This window comes from Rhagoletis zephyria, unplaced genomic scaffold (genome assembly GCF_001687245.7).
Source record: "Rhagoletis zephyria isolate East Lansing unplaced genomic scaffold, Rhagoletis_zephyria_1.1 Rzeph_scaffold_00586, whole genome shotgun sequence".
Classification (NCBI taxonomy): Eukaryota; Metazoa; Arthropoda; class Insecta; order Diptera; family Tephritidae; genus Rhagoletis; species Rhagoletis zephyria.
The window spans coordinates 203,724-222,624 of NW_016157670.1; the positions used below are offsets into that span (position 1 = coordinate 203,724).

General features: G+C 36.2%; 1 protein-coding gene across 3 annotated transcripts; it reads right to left on the reverse strand.

Annotated features, from left to right (window-relative positions):
• Positions 1-1,200: 1,200 nt before the first annotated feature.
• On the reverse strand, positions 1,201-18,178 carry Uba1 (ubiquitin-like activating enzyme 1). Of its 3 annotated transcripts, none has more exons than XM_017612906.1 (7): positions 18,084-18,178; positions 16,458-17,500; positions 9,335-10,386; positions 7,852-8,515; positions 7,473-7,781; positions 2,028-2,404; positions 1,201-1,965 (listed from the first exon to the last, which is right to left on the reverse strand). In XM_017612906.1, the coding sequence occupies exons 2-7, from the start codon at positions 17,262-17,264 to the stop codon at positions 1,551-1,553; spliced, it is 3,624 nt and encodes a 1,207-aa protein (XP_017468395.1). In that variant the 5' UTR covers positions 17,265-17,500; positions 18,084-18,178; the 3' UTR covers positions 1,201-1,550. The 3 variants fall into 3 exon arrangements, with proteins under 3 accessions (XP_017468395.1, XP_017468394.1, XP_017468396.1); XM_017612905.1 differs by having other exon boundaries at positions 18,066-18,171; XM_017612907.1 differs by having other exon boundaries at positions 16,458-17,482; positions 18,066-18,151.
• Between the last annotated feature and the right edge of the window lie 723 nt (positions 18,179-18,901).

Genomic DNA, 18,901 nt, shown 5'->3' on the forward strand with positions numbered 1-18,901 from the left:
AAAATGTGCAACAATTTTTGCGTCCTCAACTGGCACGAAAATCTGCTAGCATTATATAAGTGCATTTTAAGAAAAAAAATCATAACTCGAAAACGACGAATTTTAGCATATTGCTACTCGTATTGAAAATAGTTTATACTATTCCCTTATAGACAAAAAAGTTTGAGAAAAAAATGTGAGATGTGGCAATTTGAAAAAAAAAAAATTTACAAAAAAAAATTTTTGTTTATAAACAATAATTAATTATTAATTAAATTACTGATGTTTAGTTCACTAGATCGATTCAGTAGATCAATATCTGCAATTAAAAAAAAAATCGTTAAAATCCTTGCTTTTTTGCGGCAGTTATAAGCGATTTCATCAAAAGTTGCTATTAAGAGAGGAAAAAAGAAGCGTCCGTACTCAAAAAGAAAAAAATTCATTATTCGAAAAATTCGCATTTCTGAGCAAAAAGAAAAAATACGTGTCTCGTTAAATTGTTCAAGGAACAATCCCTGTGACTTTTATCGCAAACTTAAATTCACTTTCCCCGGCCTGGGTGATTTGAGATGGAATGAGCCTCATATAAGTCGACCTTCAGAAGAAGGGACTCTTCCGACTCTTAACTGAGCGAGAGTAGAGGCTCCTTAATGACACTAAATGTTTGGGGGGAATATGCATATTCATACAACCATACAACACCTTTGGATACACGATCGTGTAACCATTGGACATGTTAGCAATTAAAAAATCTGCAACATTCTTAAGAGGAACAAGCTGGCGTTTTGTGGAAAAGCAAGTCCCTGCCACTCGTCCAAGCCCCCAAAATATTAATCAGCCTCATTGCGAAAGTCGACAATTAGACTAAATTGAACGACTCGACAACATTGGCATTGTCTACTGTCGTGCCAAAATAAATAAACGGCGAAAATCATCGAAAACTATCCATTAGTCGAGTCAAAATGTTAGGCAATGCAATGCAACTTTCGATACGACTCGACTCTCAAAAAAAGGCTTGCACTCGACACGGCAATCACTGAGTCTGAATATAACTCTTTCTCGTTGCATTGGCATTAAATGAGTACGTCGAAAATCGTCTCTGACGAAATCTCCCATCATTCCCTCGAATATTTTGAGTTCTCAAAAGAATTCGCCTCTAAAATTGCTTTCTTATTATAAATAATTTTACTAATAAAGGAACTTCGCGGTATGTATGTATGGTTGTACTTGAAACAGAAAATTTTTATTCATTACTGATGAAAAACGCAGTCGAACTGCTACAAATATTTATTTTTCTTTTATTTAATACAAAGTCTTCCGTGCATATACATACATATTTTTTCGTAAATATATCATTCGCTGAATTATTTTAATTTTTGAACCATATCGTAATGGAAAAGTATTAAAATTATAATGGAGGGACACATAAAATAACTCCTTCCTATAATTATAAAATTAATTCGTATTTAATTATTTGAATTAATAATAAACCAAAGATGTATATGTATTACAATGAAAGGGCAGCGATTTTTGCTCGCTCAGTACTTTTGTTGTATCACCAATAACCGTTTTTAGGGTAGAGTATATCGCACATACGGCACTTCCACATCTTCCCCATCTTCGTCGTTACAGCAAATCTCAAATACCAAAGAGCGTTCGTGTGAATCAATACGTTTCCTTGAAACACGCCGCACGACTTCAGTCATGGGCAGAGGCAAACGCTCCGCACATTTAGCTTTTGGCATGAAGAACGAGTAAAGCATTGAGACGCCCTGCGACAACATTGTAATCTGAAGCTTCTCCTTTTTATCGAAGTAGTCAAGAAATTCCTGCAGTGTTAGCTCTCCAGCAACTTCAAAGCGATCCCACAGCGTCCATTCTTTGCCATAGTATGAATTCTTCGCGGCAGGCATAGGCTCCGAGAATGCAATGAAAGGCAAAGCCAAATTTGCAAAAGCATTTTTAAATTTATCCATAGCTTTATGTCTAAAGAAAGAAAGCAAATATGTTTTAAAATCAAATATGGAAATCACTTAACGTTTAATTACCCTAAAATTAATTTCATGACTTCTAGAACAGCTAAGCCGGACACTAGTGATGTAGTTGTGGCAATAGCTGGAATAATTTTTCCAGCAATCAGTTTAGACTTGTGACGATCAGCTGGGGGAATCTTGTAATTGGCGGCACGCAGGTTGGATGCTGCAACTATAAAGTCCATATGCAAATTATTATCGTCGTCTTTTTCGAATTCCAATGGTTTGACAACAAGTGGAGTTTTGCTTTCCCGAAGTGCCTGTAGCTCAGTTAAAATCTTGTTTACTCGGTCTTGATCTACGTCTGAACTGTCGTAATTGTTGGCTGCAGCGGCGGCAGCACTTTCGTTGGTCTCAATTTTTACGCCAGATCGTGGCTTGAATTCCGGAACCTGAATATTTGAAAAAAGAAAATTCCATTAAATCTTATTTTCCTAGTAGTTACATACACCCACCGCGACCATACCATTTGGACACAGTATTAATATTTGTCCTAAATTAATTTAAAAATAACGGTAAAAAATTACTTCCACACCACTCGCAAACAGTTCACATAATAGTTGCGTTCTAGATGATATACGATTTGCAGGTTTTTACAGGAAGTCGTTCCAGGTGACCACCATCCATAAGGTTTATTAATGAAGAAAACAGCTGTTCATGCAAATCGTGAATATCGTGAAGCATCTGGAACGCAACTATTATGGTCGATATTATTACATTCAAGGATGCAATAATCAGCATAAAGCTGAAAAATTGGTACGAATGTTGCGAACTCTTATAAAAGAAATGTAAAATGTCTCCATCAAATCCGCAACTGCAAAAAAAAGTATTCAAGGTCAATAGTCACATAAATCGCGTTTATGCAATTTTCAGCCAAACGGTTTTATCATCAAAATAGGAAAGAAAAAAGTGTAGATCATGTAATTATCCATAAAAACCGTTATTACACTTTGTTCCAGATAATTACCATTTCTGAGATATAGTGATTAAAATAGTTGTGTTCTCCATAATACTTCCACTATACTTGGGAGGTAGTGTACTTGCGAGCGTTTTCATCAAGGAATGAAACCGAAACCGCAACCGTTATTTTGACAAGGAAAGGAACGAGACCAAAAGCTTTTCAAGCACAGAATCAGGTTTCAATCGGTTTGGAGAAACCTATAAAAATCCGGTGAGGTATCTGGCAACCACAAATTTGTTTGTGAAAAAAAACATAATGAAGAACCATGATTCAATAATGAATAATTGAATCATGATGAATAATTGAATCATGATGAAGAACTTGCTTCCAAGTTGATCACACATACTGATTGTCAAAATTCATTTGAATTGACTGTGACGTAGGCTGCATTCAATTGGATAGTCAATTTTCGTTTCAAGAAGCCGTCGTCAACGAAACAACTTAAAATTCTCGCTTCGTACACATACACATTTTTTTACTAAATTCTGGAGTACTGGAACAGACTAGGTGTGATCAGCTGTTTGACTTGGCACGATTTGAAAGGAAAACGTGATATCAAGTCGAGGGTCAAGTTGTAAAGTGCGAGTGTGTTATTAAAAGTGTGAATGTATTGCAATTTAAAAGCAAGTTCTTGATCGTAAACGTCCAAGGATAACAAAACAAGCGATATTTTGCGTTCAAGCAATTGCTTTCAATTTGCTCACACGTATGAATTGTCACTCGTAGGGGTTGTCTTAATTTTTTTCATGCCTTATTAAACACAAAATTTTCTGAAAACAAATTGCCTATCAACTTGAAACAAAAACTGCTTCCAGCTGATAGGCAATTTGCAAAGTGTGGTTAAGAGCGATTCAGAGGGTTTTTATTTATATGAATTAAAATTAACGACAATGTTTAATGTCGCAAAAAAATTTAGAAAAACTTGCAAGCAAGGCTGCAAACTACTCCAAAAAAACGAGACGATTCGGTTCAGTGGTTCGAACCAATCAGAAAAAGCTTGTACCGACTCAAGAACCGGTTTATTTCTGAACCGCGGTTCGGTTCAAACGGTTCAATTATTTGAATGTCAAAGGAATTAATATTACAAAAATATTATAAATCCTCGTACATATATAAAAATAAAAGGCTTTGTTATTGAGATCAAATTCAAAAATGCAATTTTTTTTTATTTAATGTCTATTGTTTTAAATATAGTGCATCTTCTAATAAAAACCGAACAGATCAAAATTAAAATTTGTGCACAAAATTATGAAAATTCTTCAAAATTTCATCTAAATAATAAAAATTTCTGGAAAAATAAAGTTTTAGTTGATTTTTGGCAATTTTTTTACGGTTTTTCTTCCATACATGTATTGTAAATGTATGTGCGACAAATTTTTAGTATGAAAAAAATAATAATATCCACATGTATATTGGTGAACAAATTAATAGGGACGGGACATTTTTAAAATTTTGGCAATTTTTGTTATTTAATGTTTATTGTTTTAAGTATAGTGCATCCTCTAATATAAACCAAATAGGTCGAAGTTTAAAAAATTGTGCAAAAATTATGAAAATTCTAAAGTTTCTTCTAACTTACAAGCTTTTTAATAAGAATTTCTAGAAAAGTTTAAGTTTAAGTTTAAGTTTATTTTTGGCAATTTTTTCATGGATTTTCATCCATACATGTATGTTCGACAATTTTTTTGTACGAAAAAAATTAGTAATAACCTCAACAAAAAAAAAATAGTTAAAAATTTTAATAAACTTATTTAAGGCTTGGACAAGTCGTGAGGCGAGTGCATTAAATTTTCTAATACTCCTTATAGCCTATTTCCATCAAAAGCTTAACTGCAGTTAAGAGGTCAGGTAAGTAGCAAGTAAAGTTCCTTTTTCATTCACGTTAACCTGCAAAAGCAAATTGTGGTCTAAAACTTTGTTTTATTTTAAATTTTCTAATATTTCTTATAGATTGAAGTCGTAATCTCCCCTTTTCAATAGTCATAAACTTCATTTAGTTAAAAAATAAATGATAAGTTGTATTTTTTTAGCTTTTAAATCCATTCAATATAATATGTGTAAATTAAATATTTGTGTACCCCTTTTCCATTTAACGGGTCACCCTAATAAACCATCGATATTATCAGTGGCAGAGATAGTGTGCTACACTCTCCACCTCCTCCTCGTCGCTGCAGGCACGACAGAAATCGTTAGCGGGATAACCCCTTCGCCAAGCATGCGCTCCCATTAGAGTGTCCGGTAATTACACCGACAACTAATAATAATCTAATAATGGGCGGTCGATTTGTATAAGAGTTTAAGATCGTTTTCCGTTTATAAATGACCAGATCTGTTTTGTAACAGAACATGTTGATTCTTTCGGCCAACGTTCGTTGGGTAATTTAATGAACATAGATTTCAGTCGGTGCTTACTCGAAGACAGGGGAACGCCTGCATCGAGCGCAGAGTTCGCTGAGCGTAGTTCAGTTCAGATAGCGGTAGATCCTGAATCTAAGTCCGAGCGGTTTACCCAGTCGCTTCCGTCTGGAATTCTGGCAGAAAACCTATTTTCGAAGCAGAGATGTGGACTAATGTAATCCAGGATATGTATGGACGATTGGGACATAAATTAAGGCAATAATTGGCGAATGCGACAATCGTGTGATCCGGCCTTAAGGGTTTCTTGGCCCTTACTCTGAAGTTCGAATCGAAAAGAAGTTATATTCGAACGCCTAACTCTTTTATAGTACCAATCGTTCGAATTCGAACAATTTTACTATCGATTCGAACTACAGAGTAAGGACCGTGTATTATTTACGTTATTGAAACTGAACAAGGGTGTAATGCAATTGATGGCCAGATATTAGCGAGGGAATGTCGGAGAAGGATCTCATACCAGCAATTTGATCACTGCTTTTTGAATATAATAGTACATCATCGGCGTATATTTGATATTCGTGAACCTGGTAAGGATGGCTGAGCGGGAGCTCGGAAGGATTTAACACATTGGGGTGTGACGAAATAGTTATTTTTCAATAAGTTTTTGTGTGATGTGAGTGATGGGTGAAACATTTGGAGAAGGATCATAAGATTATCTTAGGGAGAATTTATATTAGAAGTGGTAGGGAAATTCGTAGCGGATAAGCTGAAAATGTGTAGTAGATGTTGGTTTAGTGCCAGAAAGTTCTAAACTGTTATTAATTTGGGGGTTACTTTATGGCGATGTGGTTGTTTTATGGAAGTGTTTAGAGTCAGAAAGGGATTCATTATTGTTGCTGGCTACAATGCCCGCGAAAGGCAAAAGTATGGATGCCTTAGCGAAATGAGCGGTGTAAACTTATTTTCCTTGTTAAAATGTACATTTGTGTTTTGTTTAAATTTTTGATATTTCTTTCTGCTGACGGAACTTTGGATACTTATTGAAGTTAAAGGTATGTTTTCGTCGCAGTTGATCCGCAGACAGTCGGTGTTCGAATGCGGGGTAGACAGCAAACTTGGCAAATAGGGAATTAAGCAAGTATTCCCTAATGTTTACCTTATGCCAGGAGATGTCGATGGTTTCTGGTGGGCGGAATAACAAAATCAAACTTGATTTGAATATCCTTATTGATTACTTGAAGCGACCTTTGAACGGCAGAGCACGAGTAATGGACAAGGGTTCTTTTATTTTGAGATTTTCAAAGGAAGAGAAAATCATTAAATTAAAATTGATACACGTTTATTTTTCCGATTTGGTCTGGTTGCTTGCTAAGGGGGCAAACATGCTGTCCCCAAAGTTGGTGTACGGTGGTTGGTTATTGTAAAACGAAAGACCGAGTATACACAAAAGAAAAGCAAGAACGCAGTCGACGTAGTAACGTACCCGGAGAATGCTAGTCTACGACTGACACAAATTTTGTTCGAAATCGGTTTATATATGATACTTTCGATAAATTTATTGCAATTTCGGCGAAACTGTTAAAACTTTAACCCTCTTTAAAAAACCTAAGACCATCTGGACTAGTACTGTCTTCCTCAAAGTTCTTCATAATTATTTGGGTTTGTTCGTTTTGAGTAACCTAGACAGTGTTATTTTAAAGCATGAAAGTAGTTTGATTTTTATTTTTAATTTTTTTTAAATTTTGGCGTTAATTTTTTTAGCGGTCGTCCTATTTACTAAATTTAAACCCAATGGAACGTGTTTAGAATTGGGTGTTTTCCTAATTTGCTAGTCAGACAATTCATTTGATTCTTTGCAATTATTTAAAATGCCTCTACAACATCTAGTCAGGGTTTTTCTTCATACATTGACATCGAGGACACAGCATACTAAGTGTTAAAAAATATAATTAAAATTTTCAAGTGAATCGAAACAAAGTGCTCGGGTATAAAAATAAGTAGATTTTTCATATAATTGTATAAAATGTGGCATAATTTTGATTTTCACTTTACTTCAGATTACACCATTCTTCAAAATCGAATAGAAATGAAGCTACTCACCATAATAAGTTATAAATAGTATTTGGCTGCACTCGACTTACCGTAATATCGTTAACGAGAAGTGCTATTTGCTGCCTATCACGCACTTGTTCGATCCCGTACATCTCCGCACGTAGGTTAGCGGCTGCATATATATAATCGAAATGTAGATCATCATTAATATCGAATACCAGGGGTTGAGGACAGCGCTTCGGGCCCGACCAAAATGGTTGTCCACTTGAGGTGATTTGATCTGGTGGAAAATTGAACAGCAATTGTTTAATTTGATTAGCATAGTGCTCTTCCCAATGATTTCGTGCCCATTTGACGCAATCCAGAAAGTTGTTGGACCTTTCGTCGACTAAAGCTTTCTAAAAGTAGTGACAGAAATGGTGGCGATATTTAAGTCTGTATTTCTTGTATTTTTCACACTATAATCACCTTAACTGATTCCAAGATCTCCAACGGTCGAATACCCTGCAATTTTATGATGCGTTCAATGAAGTTTGCATCAGATAGGTATTGTGCAGCATTCTCTGGCGATTGCGTAAATACACCTTCAAACATGTCACGAGCCCATTGCAATGTATGTTCAATTGCATTCGGGAAATTTTTCAACGTACATATAGGGATACTCTTTTCTGGGGGATCTTGTGACGAACTATAAGATTCAGTTAAAAATGGTACAATCACTTGCACATTTCCCATTGTGCCCAAAGTGCCCGATTCCACCAATGGCAAACGGTTGAATACACATTTGCGATCCATATAAATACGAGCATCTACGTTGTCTAAAGCGTTAGCAACGCCGTCCAATTTGCCAAAGAACTCTTCTGAGAAAACTTTTTCGGTTTCGGGCCCAACACGCAATTCATACGCAGTGACTTTAATGTTAGGATTCATTTTCTTAATGGCATTTGCAGCGGTCTTTGCCTTTGGCTTCTGCACATCATGTGGTCGAAACAGGAATTGGCGATTTAAATTCGACTTTTCGATCAAATCCATGTCGGTTATAACGATTTCCCCTTGGCCTGAGCCAACTCCAATCATTGCGAAATTTTTAAGCAATTCGCAGCCGATGGCTCCAGCTCCGACAATGAAGTATCTAGAAGAAAAGTTCAAATATGGTACATATATAGGTTTTATAATGAATTAGTTAGTTTGATTAAGTGTAATCGGATTAGATTTAATAATGGTTAAATTAATTTTGACTAAATAAGTAATAGTAAAAATTATTAAAAAATTTATTTTGTATTAATGTTTAAATTTCAATCATTAGCAGATACGGTGATTAATTAATCAGCTATATCTAAAGCGATTCGTGCATTAATATGAATTATAATTAATTTTTAATATACATATGTTTACGTTTGTCTCATTGTGGTTTTATTTAGATAATAACGTTAGTTTTTGGTCTTAGGAGTAGTTGCATTTTACTTTTCTTTTATTTTTTTATTTTTAATTTCTCATTTTTTATTTATTTTTTATTTATTGTGTTTCTTTCGTTGCTTTATTTTTGCGCTTTATAATTACTTTTGTACTATAAAAGAGCTTTTAGACCTTATTGTGCTAATGAATTTGTTTAATAAATGTAATGAAGTGAAAAATATTATGTATATTATTTATAAAGGCATCATATGCAAAAATGTAGTTGTTACTGGTGTTTAGTTTTACATTCGACCAAACAGGACTATTCAATCATATATTTTTTTCATTGGGATTAACATTTAATGATTAAATAAAATAATTCTTAACCCCAACACCGATGATTAAGATCACAAATTAGCCGCGACAACATCAAAAATTTTAGTCATTAATATTATTGATTAATTTTAATCATTACCGCGATTAGCTTTTAAACCATAATTTTTAATTATTACCCATATTAACTTTTTGTCAACACTGGTTTAAGCTATTTCCTCACCTGGCGTCGCCCAATTTCTCTTGGAAATTCTTTCCGAAAATTGCAATCTGTGCATCATAACGTGAGCCCACAGGTTGAGCATCTGCCTCCTCAACTCCCTCGGTGGGAATACACTCAATAGCATCATAGTACAACCATTGGTAGATAGGTGTGAACTTGCCCGTGCACGCTTTAAGGACCTCTTGTGCTACGAAGCCGCCAATTGCCGCATCGATAGGACAAGTGTTTCCGGCACATGTCTTCGCAAACAACAACACCACATTGTCATTGATATCGGCATTTACTGACTTGCACATTTGCAAAAAAATCTGAGCGTCTTCCTCATTCCAGGGACGTGGTGGCTGTCCGACTTGTTCGACATATTTGTGTAATGCTGCGAACGCAATGTGTAGCGAAATTGGATGGTCAAATTTAGCAAAGTCAGAAATTAAAAATTCGGGTTCTTTTTCAGATTCCTGAAGCGATTTGAAATTCACAACTTTCGGCATCTTTACTTGTGTAGCTATGCCACCGGAAATGTATTCACCAAATTGGCTGGTGTCACCAATGCTAAATGTGTACGGACCTAATACGCTTATTTTGATCGGCTCACAGCCATTTAACTCAGTCATTCCTTGTACTTCGCTGAAAGTTACATAGTCTCCATCATTTAAGCCATGACGGGTTTCATCCAAGCAAGTTATCACTCCCTGAGAATCACGTGTAATGCTAGCTATCATGGTGGAAATCGGCTGAGCACCATCCTGATCATAAATAGTGAAGTTTTCTCCAAAGTCACAAAAGATTTTAGCAAAGAGTCCATGAGTCTCAGCTATGATCAATGCAATGGCATTATCATGAGCAAATTTTGCTATGCGACGCTGTTCGGCGTCATCAGATGCTGTCAATACAATAACACGAAACTGTTTCATGAATTCTTCAGTCAATTCTCCTGTGTATGCTGTAGTGCGAACATAACTGTTAAGCTCAGCTAATTGGTTGCATGAAGCTTGTGCCCGATTTCGACCTACATCCGACTCGGTTAGATAAAATTGGGAAGCCAAATCACGAATCTAGAATAAAAATCAATGAACAATTAAATAGAGAATTGAAACTTACACGTCTGTACATTATTGCTGGATTTAATCAGGTTAGAGAACTATGTTATGTCTATTAGAGAATGATTAGAAAAACACTAGACATTAGAAACCAATTAGAATTCAACGTTTGAAAAGGACTATATATCTAACCTCTTTCTCGATATTGAGAACTATGTCCCCTTTTTTTAAAGAATGCTATAAGTCTCAACAGTTTCTCTAATCGACTTCTACCTTAGAGAAACACATTAGAATTCGAGTGGTTTTCTAATCGTTCTCTAAGCTAAATGTTTGTTGGGTTAACAAAAATTCACTAACATTCAAAAAATATTTTTAAAAGAAGCTTTCTAAATATGAACGAAATCGGACAATAAATACTAGTTTACCAAATATATTGACTCGTGCGCTACATCTTTAATGTATGCCACCATTACCACGACAGCCGGCTGTACGTACCGGAATGACTCGGGTCTTATCCGACCAAGGACTGTTGTTTCATCGATCTAACCCCGTTTAGGTCGGTGAAATAACTCAGACGTGGTTCGTCCATAGGGCTACATTTGCAAAGTATTCTTCTGCTCAGGGCTGGTATCGACTACAGTACAACTCCACCTCAGTTGTTGTTGTTGTAGTGGCACTACTAAGCCCCGCCTTTTCGGGTCTACGTACAATCATTTTCGTCAAGCTCAACTAACGGGAGGCCCAGGAAACGAGCTGTTTCGATGGGCTCGGACCAGAGGGAGAGGGGTGTTAGCTGAGTCGGATTGAGCTGGCATGTAAAGAGGTGGTGGTTCTTGCAACGGATGGAGTCACCTAAGAACCTGCTCTGGTCTTAGGTCTCATCGGGAGGGGACCACAAGCTATGTGGCTCCCTGCTGCTCAAGCCAAACGGCACAATCAGCCTCCACGGCTACCCGCTCGCGCAATGCACCCAACACCCGAAGAGCCTGCACGGCTCCGAGAAGCTCCTCTGGGCAGCAGCAAACCTCCCAACGCCCCTCCCCCACAGTCTACCGGCCCGTCTAACTCGCGCGTGCGAGCCAACCAGCAGCTCCTGGTTGCACACACCACATGTTCCGTATGCTAAAGCAGAATATACCGGAACGTGACATCGGTCAAATGCACCTCATGCCTTGGCTGGTGTCACTTCGCACGAACTACAGTGCCCCATGCTGTAGAGCACCGCTGACGCAGACAACAGCGCCCTCATTGCAGCCACCTACCAACAGGCAGCAACAGCAAGCGCGTCAGATGCTACAGACCCAAGGTAGACCCCACTCCTCCCTCACCCCCCGTATCGCGACTAACACACCACACTATAGACCGCACCACAACCACTACATACCATACAACAGACACAAATGCACCACCGCCCACACGCCGCCGCCAACAACTCCTGGTTCCTCCAACAATCTGCACGGTGTTTCAGACCAGGATATTCCGTAATGTGACATCAGTCAAATGCAACATATTAGCCAAATAATTTCGAGGGCCCGTATTGCGCTGCACGGTCGCACAGTGGTTCGGATAGCAAATCTAGCTGGACGAAACTTCTTAAACAAATACTCGTTGATGGATTTTTACACCACTTCTTACCTAGGGGACTTTTGGGTCGCTGATTACGAATCTGAAGTCACTTATCAAAAATTCAAAATGGCGGATCCAATATGGCGGACGAAAATAAAAAAAATCGGTAGATTTCTATGAAACTGGGTATCTGGGGGTTTTCTGGGTCGCTGATTACATATCTAAAGTCATTTACCAAAAATTCAAAATGGCGGATCCAATATGGCGGACGAAAATTAAAAAAAAAATCGGTAGATTTCTATGTAACTGGGTATCTGGGGGTTTTCTGGGTTGCTGATTACGAATCTAAAGTCATTTACTTAATTTATTTTATTTACTTCGGAACGAGCATTTTCATCAGATATTTCTTTCAATTTACTAATCACATAATCACGGACACCTTGTTGCCTTTTAGAAGTTTCAGCAACACTTCTCCAAATGTCAAACAACTCACTTTTTAAGATTTTATTTACCACGACTAAAATTTAAGATCACAGCAAGAAACACAAATAAATTTCAGAAAAAATTTTATAACAGCGCTTAAAGATTTGCATGCCTGTTGTATAATTTTTTAATTTCAGAAAGCAGAAAATTCGCGAGTTACTATTTTTTTTAACTCTTACATAACCAAAGTTTTTATAACTCCAAGTATTTTTCTGTTTTAACACACAACCCCGCCTCTCAGCGGTTCTACCTTTCTTTTTTTTTATCATGAAAAACATTACCAAGGTCATGATAAAAACCATGATAAAAACATAGTAAGGTAAAACCGTTCTCTCAATTCGTCGGCCATGATTTTTTTTTGAAGTTTGCCAACATTTTAAAATCACATAAAATTGAGAGTAAAAAGAAGAATTGTTCAAAGTTGTTGTTGTTTGAGATTGAAAATGGGAATGTGTGTGTGAGTTTGTGTATAAAATTTTAAAATTAAATTGCTTGCAAACGTCAAGAATTTGAAAAATTCCTCTCAGCGGTTCTACCTTCCTATTTTTTTATCATGCCTGTAATTATTGTACCATGACGTTTGCCAGCATCTTAAGATCATACAAAATTGAGATAAAAAACTGAAATTGTTCGCAATTGTTGTTGTTTCAGATTGAAAATTGGAAATTGTGTATGAGTTTGAGTTTGAATTTTTAAATTTTATTGCTGGCAAACGTCAAACTACCTCTCGAATAGTTTTACCTTGTTATGTTTTTACCTAGTCATATGGTTAGTGGGGGATGATCTGTTTTTTGTGAGGAATCTGGTGTAAAAAAATTTTCGTTTTTGCATTACTCATTTCATAATGATTAAAAATATGTAAGTTGAAATGTCTCACCCGTCACCTCGGAATGAGCCGTATGCAGTTTTGTAGCATGTTTTCAATTCTACTATAATATAGTTTAGCTAAAAATTACCGTTAATTTTTTAGAATTGTCTTTGTAGCATTTGCTTTCATATAACGCATAAACACAATTTATTTTATATGGAAGAAAACCGCAAGACCTTCGCGAAAAAAATTCTAAAACAAAAATTTTTAGGTACTTGAATTGAGTGGGCTACAAGATTACATACTCAAAATTTTTGTACAAAATCTAATTAAAAAGCTCGAAATTGTACGAAAGTTTGTTGAAATTGCACAAAGTTTGAAACTTGGATTTAAACGGTGATTGTTAAAGAATGAACTATGTTCTTAAAAATAACTCAAATTAAATAACAAAAAAAAACTTGTGAAAACTTGTCAAAATTTGGTGCGACTAAATTTTTTTCGAGCGCTGTATGTATGTCAATGTTATATCGCATGTTTAATAATATAACGAAGTATTTGAAAATTTCAATCTTGTGCGAAAACTCAATCAGATGGAAAGACATATCTTTGCCATGTTTGGGAAGTTTGGTTATCTGTTGCCTGGACATTTTCTACTTATCAATTTTATTAATTGCGTAATGAAATCTAAAAAACGTAAATTTTTAGTTACATCCCTATATTATTAAACGTGCTATATGTACGTTTTTTAATCTTTGTTAACAAACTTAATAAAAGTTTGTTTTGGTTTATGAATACATAGATGAGTTTTACATATCGTCGGTCCCTACGAAGAGTAGCACATTTCACTATTCGCGTGGAAGACTAGCACATTTCACTATTAGCGTGGAAGACTAGCACATTTCATTATTCGCGTCGAAAAGTAGCACATTTCAGATTTTTGCGTGGAAGAGTAGCACATTTCGTTATTTGCCTGGAAGACTAGCACATTTCAGATTTTTGTGTGGAAGAGGGATACGCAAGGCAGTTCATATAAGGTTGTAGCAGCCGTTAAAAAAAAAAAGTTACATAAATATGTATGTTTATACTATAATTATTTTTCTTCGGTCATGCTGAAAGTTTAGTGTTGTATATGGAGCCTTTTGGCCGGTTATTACAAGTAAAATAAACGTTTATTTTTCCTCCTACACCTTTCGACATTCGCGTCTTTCTCAGGGAATCTTTATTTATAAATAAATACGAAAAAACATATACATACAGTATCATATCAAGAGCACCCCGTTTCAAAGTGATATTATTTATGTTATGTTTATTTATTTACTTAAAAAACCTTCAATTAAAATAAAGTTAATTCTCTTAAAAAAATCCATATTGGCCCAAGTTTAAAGCCCAGGAGAATACTAAAAAAACTCAACAAATTTTCAACAACGCAAACGCAAATGAAATATTTTCCTTCGAAGAACTGTCCAAATATTTTCATTGGCAAAAAATTAAGATATCACATGTACGGAAAATTACAATAAAAAATAGCAAAAATCAAGTAGACATGGCAGTAAAATACGACTTTATGCAAAGCGAGGAGAAGTTGAACCTAATGAAAAAAAATGTTCAATGGTCAACCATGAAACACTGTGAATTGCCTAAAGCTTACAAGGGAAAAATACCTTTAAAAAAAAGAAAAGTGGATGATATTCAACAAATGATTAGTAAACGGTATATACCGTCTGAATTTCATGATTTTCATAATACAATTAAAGAAATATAGAATAAACGTTTGAATTTTCAATATATATTATGCTTTTATGATTTACTTTAAACCGGAGACGTGCAGTTTTCGCGGCTTAACAATCTGAAATATGCTACTCTTCCACGCGAAAATCTGAAATGTGCTAGTCTTCCACGCAAAAATCTGAAATGTGCTAGTCTTCCACGCAAATAACGAAATGTGCTAGTCTTCCACGCAAAAATCTGAAATGTGCTAGTCTTCCACGCGATTAGTGAAATGTGCTAGTCTTCCACGCGAGAATCTGAAATGTGCTACTTTTCGACGCGAATAATGAAATGTGCTAGTCTTCGACGCGAATAGTGAAACGTGCTAGTCTTCCACGGTAATTTGAGATGTGCTACTCTTCGTTGGGAGCGACGATATGTATTTAAAAATAAAATAAAAAGAATTACCAGCAATACATCAAAATACAATACATACATTTTTTTGTATAAGATATTCATGGGTGGGGAGTTTTACGGAATTTCGGGCAAAGCATTAATAAATAAATTAAATTAAATTAAAATCGGGGAATTTTATTTTCGAAATCGGGAATTCTCAAAAACGAGTTGGCTACCCTGATACATATGCATGCTGCATAAGTGCAAGTGTATGTTGAAATCGCGTATCCGCACTTCTCTTGCGCATTATCGAAGGGCGGTTGACCCCGATAAGCTACATAGCTATTTCACTCTTACGCCTTGCGCATTGGCAAAACTTAGTGACAATGAATCATCAACTTGCTTTTCAACCACTTCTTATTCTTTTATGAAATATTTTTCGCTGGTTTGCTAATATTAATTAAAAGCTAAACGAACAAAAACTAATTTTCTAAGATTCCTAACAAAGTATTAACTAAAGGCTTGATTGACAACTATTATTTAAGCACTACTATTTCAAAGAATTCTATAATACATACATATTATCTTGAACTTAAAATCCATACTTACACACACACATATGTATGTACATCTATGAATTTCCCTCGACAATTTTAAGTTTTGATATAAAGAAAACGAGTCAGTCTCCTTCGATTTCACCATGCAATTGTTTTCAAACTTTTATAGTATATGAAAGAATATCAACCTAGAACTGGACATGACAGTGCAAATTATAGTAAATGTTCAACTTCACAAATTTGATTTCCATAAGTTGACTCGCTTTTATTACGCTGGAAGTAAAACGTCGTAAAACGGCGGTAAAATAAATACAAACGATACACCCGAACAAAATTTTTCTAAAGTAGACCAAGGCAGAAAGAGGAAGAACAATTATTGATTTTTCCTCCGGTCATCTTAAGATTATACATAATTGCATCGTGATTGCAATGCAAAAGTATGTGCATACCATCGTTACGGATTTATATTTCAAAAACAGGTTTTGATAAATCACATTTAAATGTTAATATGTATATTCATGTATATAGGCACATATAAGGCAAAAATACTGTTTGGTTTTTGTACTTACGGTGCAATTTGCCTTGTCATGCAGCGTGATCGATTTCACACCTCCCAAAATTACATTCTTAGCTATCTCCAGTCCGAGACCGCCAATACCTGACAATAATATGTCAGAATTTGCCATTCGACGCATTGCATCATGGCCAAGTACATACAATTGGCGCGAGTATAAAGACTCGTCGATGTCAGAAGCACCGCGCGAACGAGGGTCGCCTGTCGGATTACCACCAGCCATTTGGTTATTTCTTCCGTACACTACTCCGATATTAGATTTAGTCCCGTTTGAGTTCGAGTTATTAACGTTGGCGTTTACGGCGCTAACGGACGCTGAAGTTGTTGCCAAAATATTTCCCTTCGAAATTTTTTCTTTTAACTCCAATGAATTATTTGATTCCTCAGATCTTACATCCGTCACAGCGCATTCACCCGAATCAGAAACAAAAACTCCGCTTTGACCGCTTCCTTTCTTCACTACCGACGATGAACTGGTGCTATCGCTTTCGGTGCTACTTTTCCCACCAGCACAAGTACTGCCGACAGAGCCAGCTATAGCGTCACTTAACGAAACCGAATGGGATGGCACGGTTGGTTTCTTCGGTACGTCAACTTCGATTCCTTCCACACCACTTTCGTAAATGCGGTTATCGTCGCCGTTGTCAGTGTTGTTATTGCCCTGAGTATTTCTATTAGTGGGGCTCGTGGTGGGGGTGTTTGCGTTGGGAGCGCCACCGGTAGGCGCGAGCAGCTTGCGCTTTTTGGCTGCTGGTGGCTCTGCAGGCGAGTTTTGCTCAGCTGTTGGTGAACTTGAAGACATCGGGCGGCTGGCGTCCACAACACAACAATAAGCCAGCAATCCTTTTCACTTAGCTCCACGGCACCAAGTTCTTTACTTTTGCTATTAAGAGCTAAAGATTTTGTCCATCAATTTCTACTCTGTCAATGCGGCCGGTTGATGTCCTTATCTTGGAGACACTCGCAAGGTCAATGTCAAAGTAAGCACTGGCGATGATCGAGCTTAACGCCCCAGAGAATCTTGAAAACGTAAAGAATCTACAAAGAAATGCAATCAAGAACCATCTCATTAAATGTATATGTATTTATGCATGAATGTATGTACACGATCCAATGAATTTAGTACATTTTATATGCGCAAGCATCTTTTTATAAACTACAAAACTAATCCAGAAAAATGTTAATGCACTGTATAGAGAATGCAAGCGCTAAACATGACGAAAATACAATATTCTAAGAACCCCCACATGGCTATAACTATTGAAAATTCGATCCCCAGCACGTTTTTTCCCTGTTACTAAAAATATATATGCATAATTAACTCCTTCGCTCCTTTCACTACTTCCCAATCACCACTTATCCTCCCATGCACTTATGCGTCTCGCAAACTATATATTAAAATTTGCTTTTGCCACACAGATATCCAGCGATACNCCACTACTTCCCAATCACCACTTATCCACCCCGTGCACTTATGCGTCTTGCAAACTATATATTAAAATTTGCTTTTGCCACACAGATATCCAGCGATACCAGCTCCACGCTAACAAATATAGACCAAAGGCCTTGTTTATCTTTTGCAAAACACAGTAATTGACGATACCTCTTCCCAAAAATTTACAGATTTAGCAAAAATTTTAACTGCGAAATTCACTAAATCACCGAAATGTACGCTCAACACAAATTCTCGTCTGCGAAGAAGTTGAAAAGAACAAAGAGAACGAGTGCAGTGTTGCACTTTTTGTTACTATCTTCTATTTATATTTATATTTGCCAATAAAGTTTTTTGCTGAAATTGTGAATGATTATGCTCTGTTCTCAAGCGGCGTCAATATCTTTTATCGCTCAAAGCTGCTCGTACACGCTGTAAAGGCNTTTTATATTTGCCAATAAAGTTTTTTGCTGAAATTGTGAATGATTATGCTCTGTTCTCAAGGGCGTCAATATCTTTTATCGCTCAAAGCTGCTCGTACACGCTGTAAAGGCTGATTCACATACAACTTTCTTCGCTTTGCTTGATAGTTCTTTGCTTTGGCAAATACCCTGCAAAAATCGCGAATACTCCATGCATGCGTGTAAAGAGTACTCCCTAAGCACCAAAGAGTACCCAAAATTAACCACAATTCATATAAAAAATATGGTCCAATTACCATTGACCATATNTAGCACCAAAGAGTACTCCAAAATTAACCACAATTCATATAAAAAATATGGTCCAATTACCATTGACCATATACTCCATCCCTGCATTACATCAGAGTAGCACAAAACTACTCCAACATATTAACAATGGCATTGTTGTTATATTTTTTCGTTTGTACACGCTTTTGTTCTTCACTTCTCAAATGCTTTTTCGAAATTAATAAAAACCAAGACAAAAATTAAAAATTACATGTTGCCTCTGACGGNCAAAAGCTGTCAAAGCGTTAATTGTAGCAT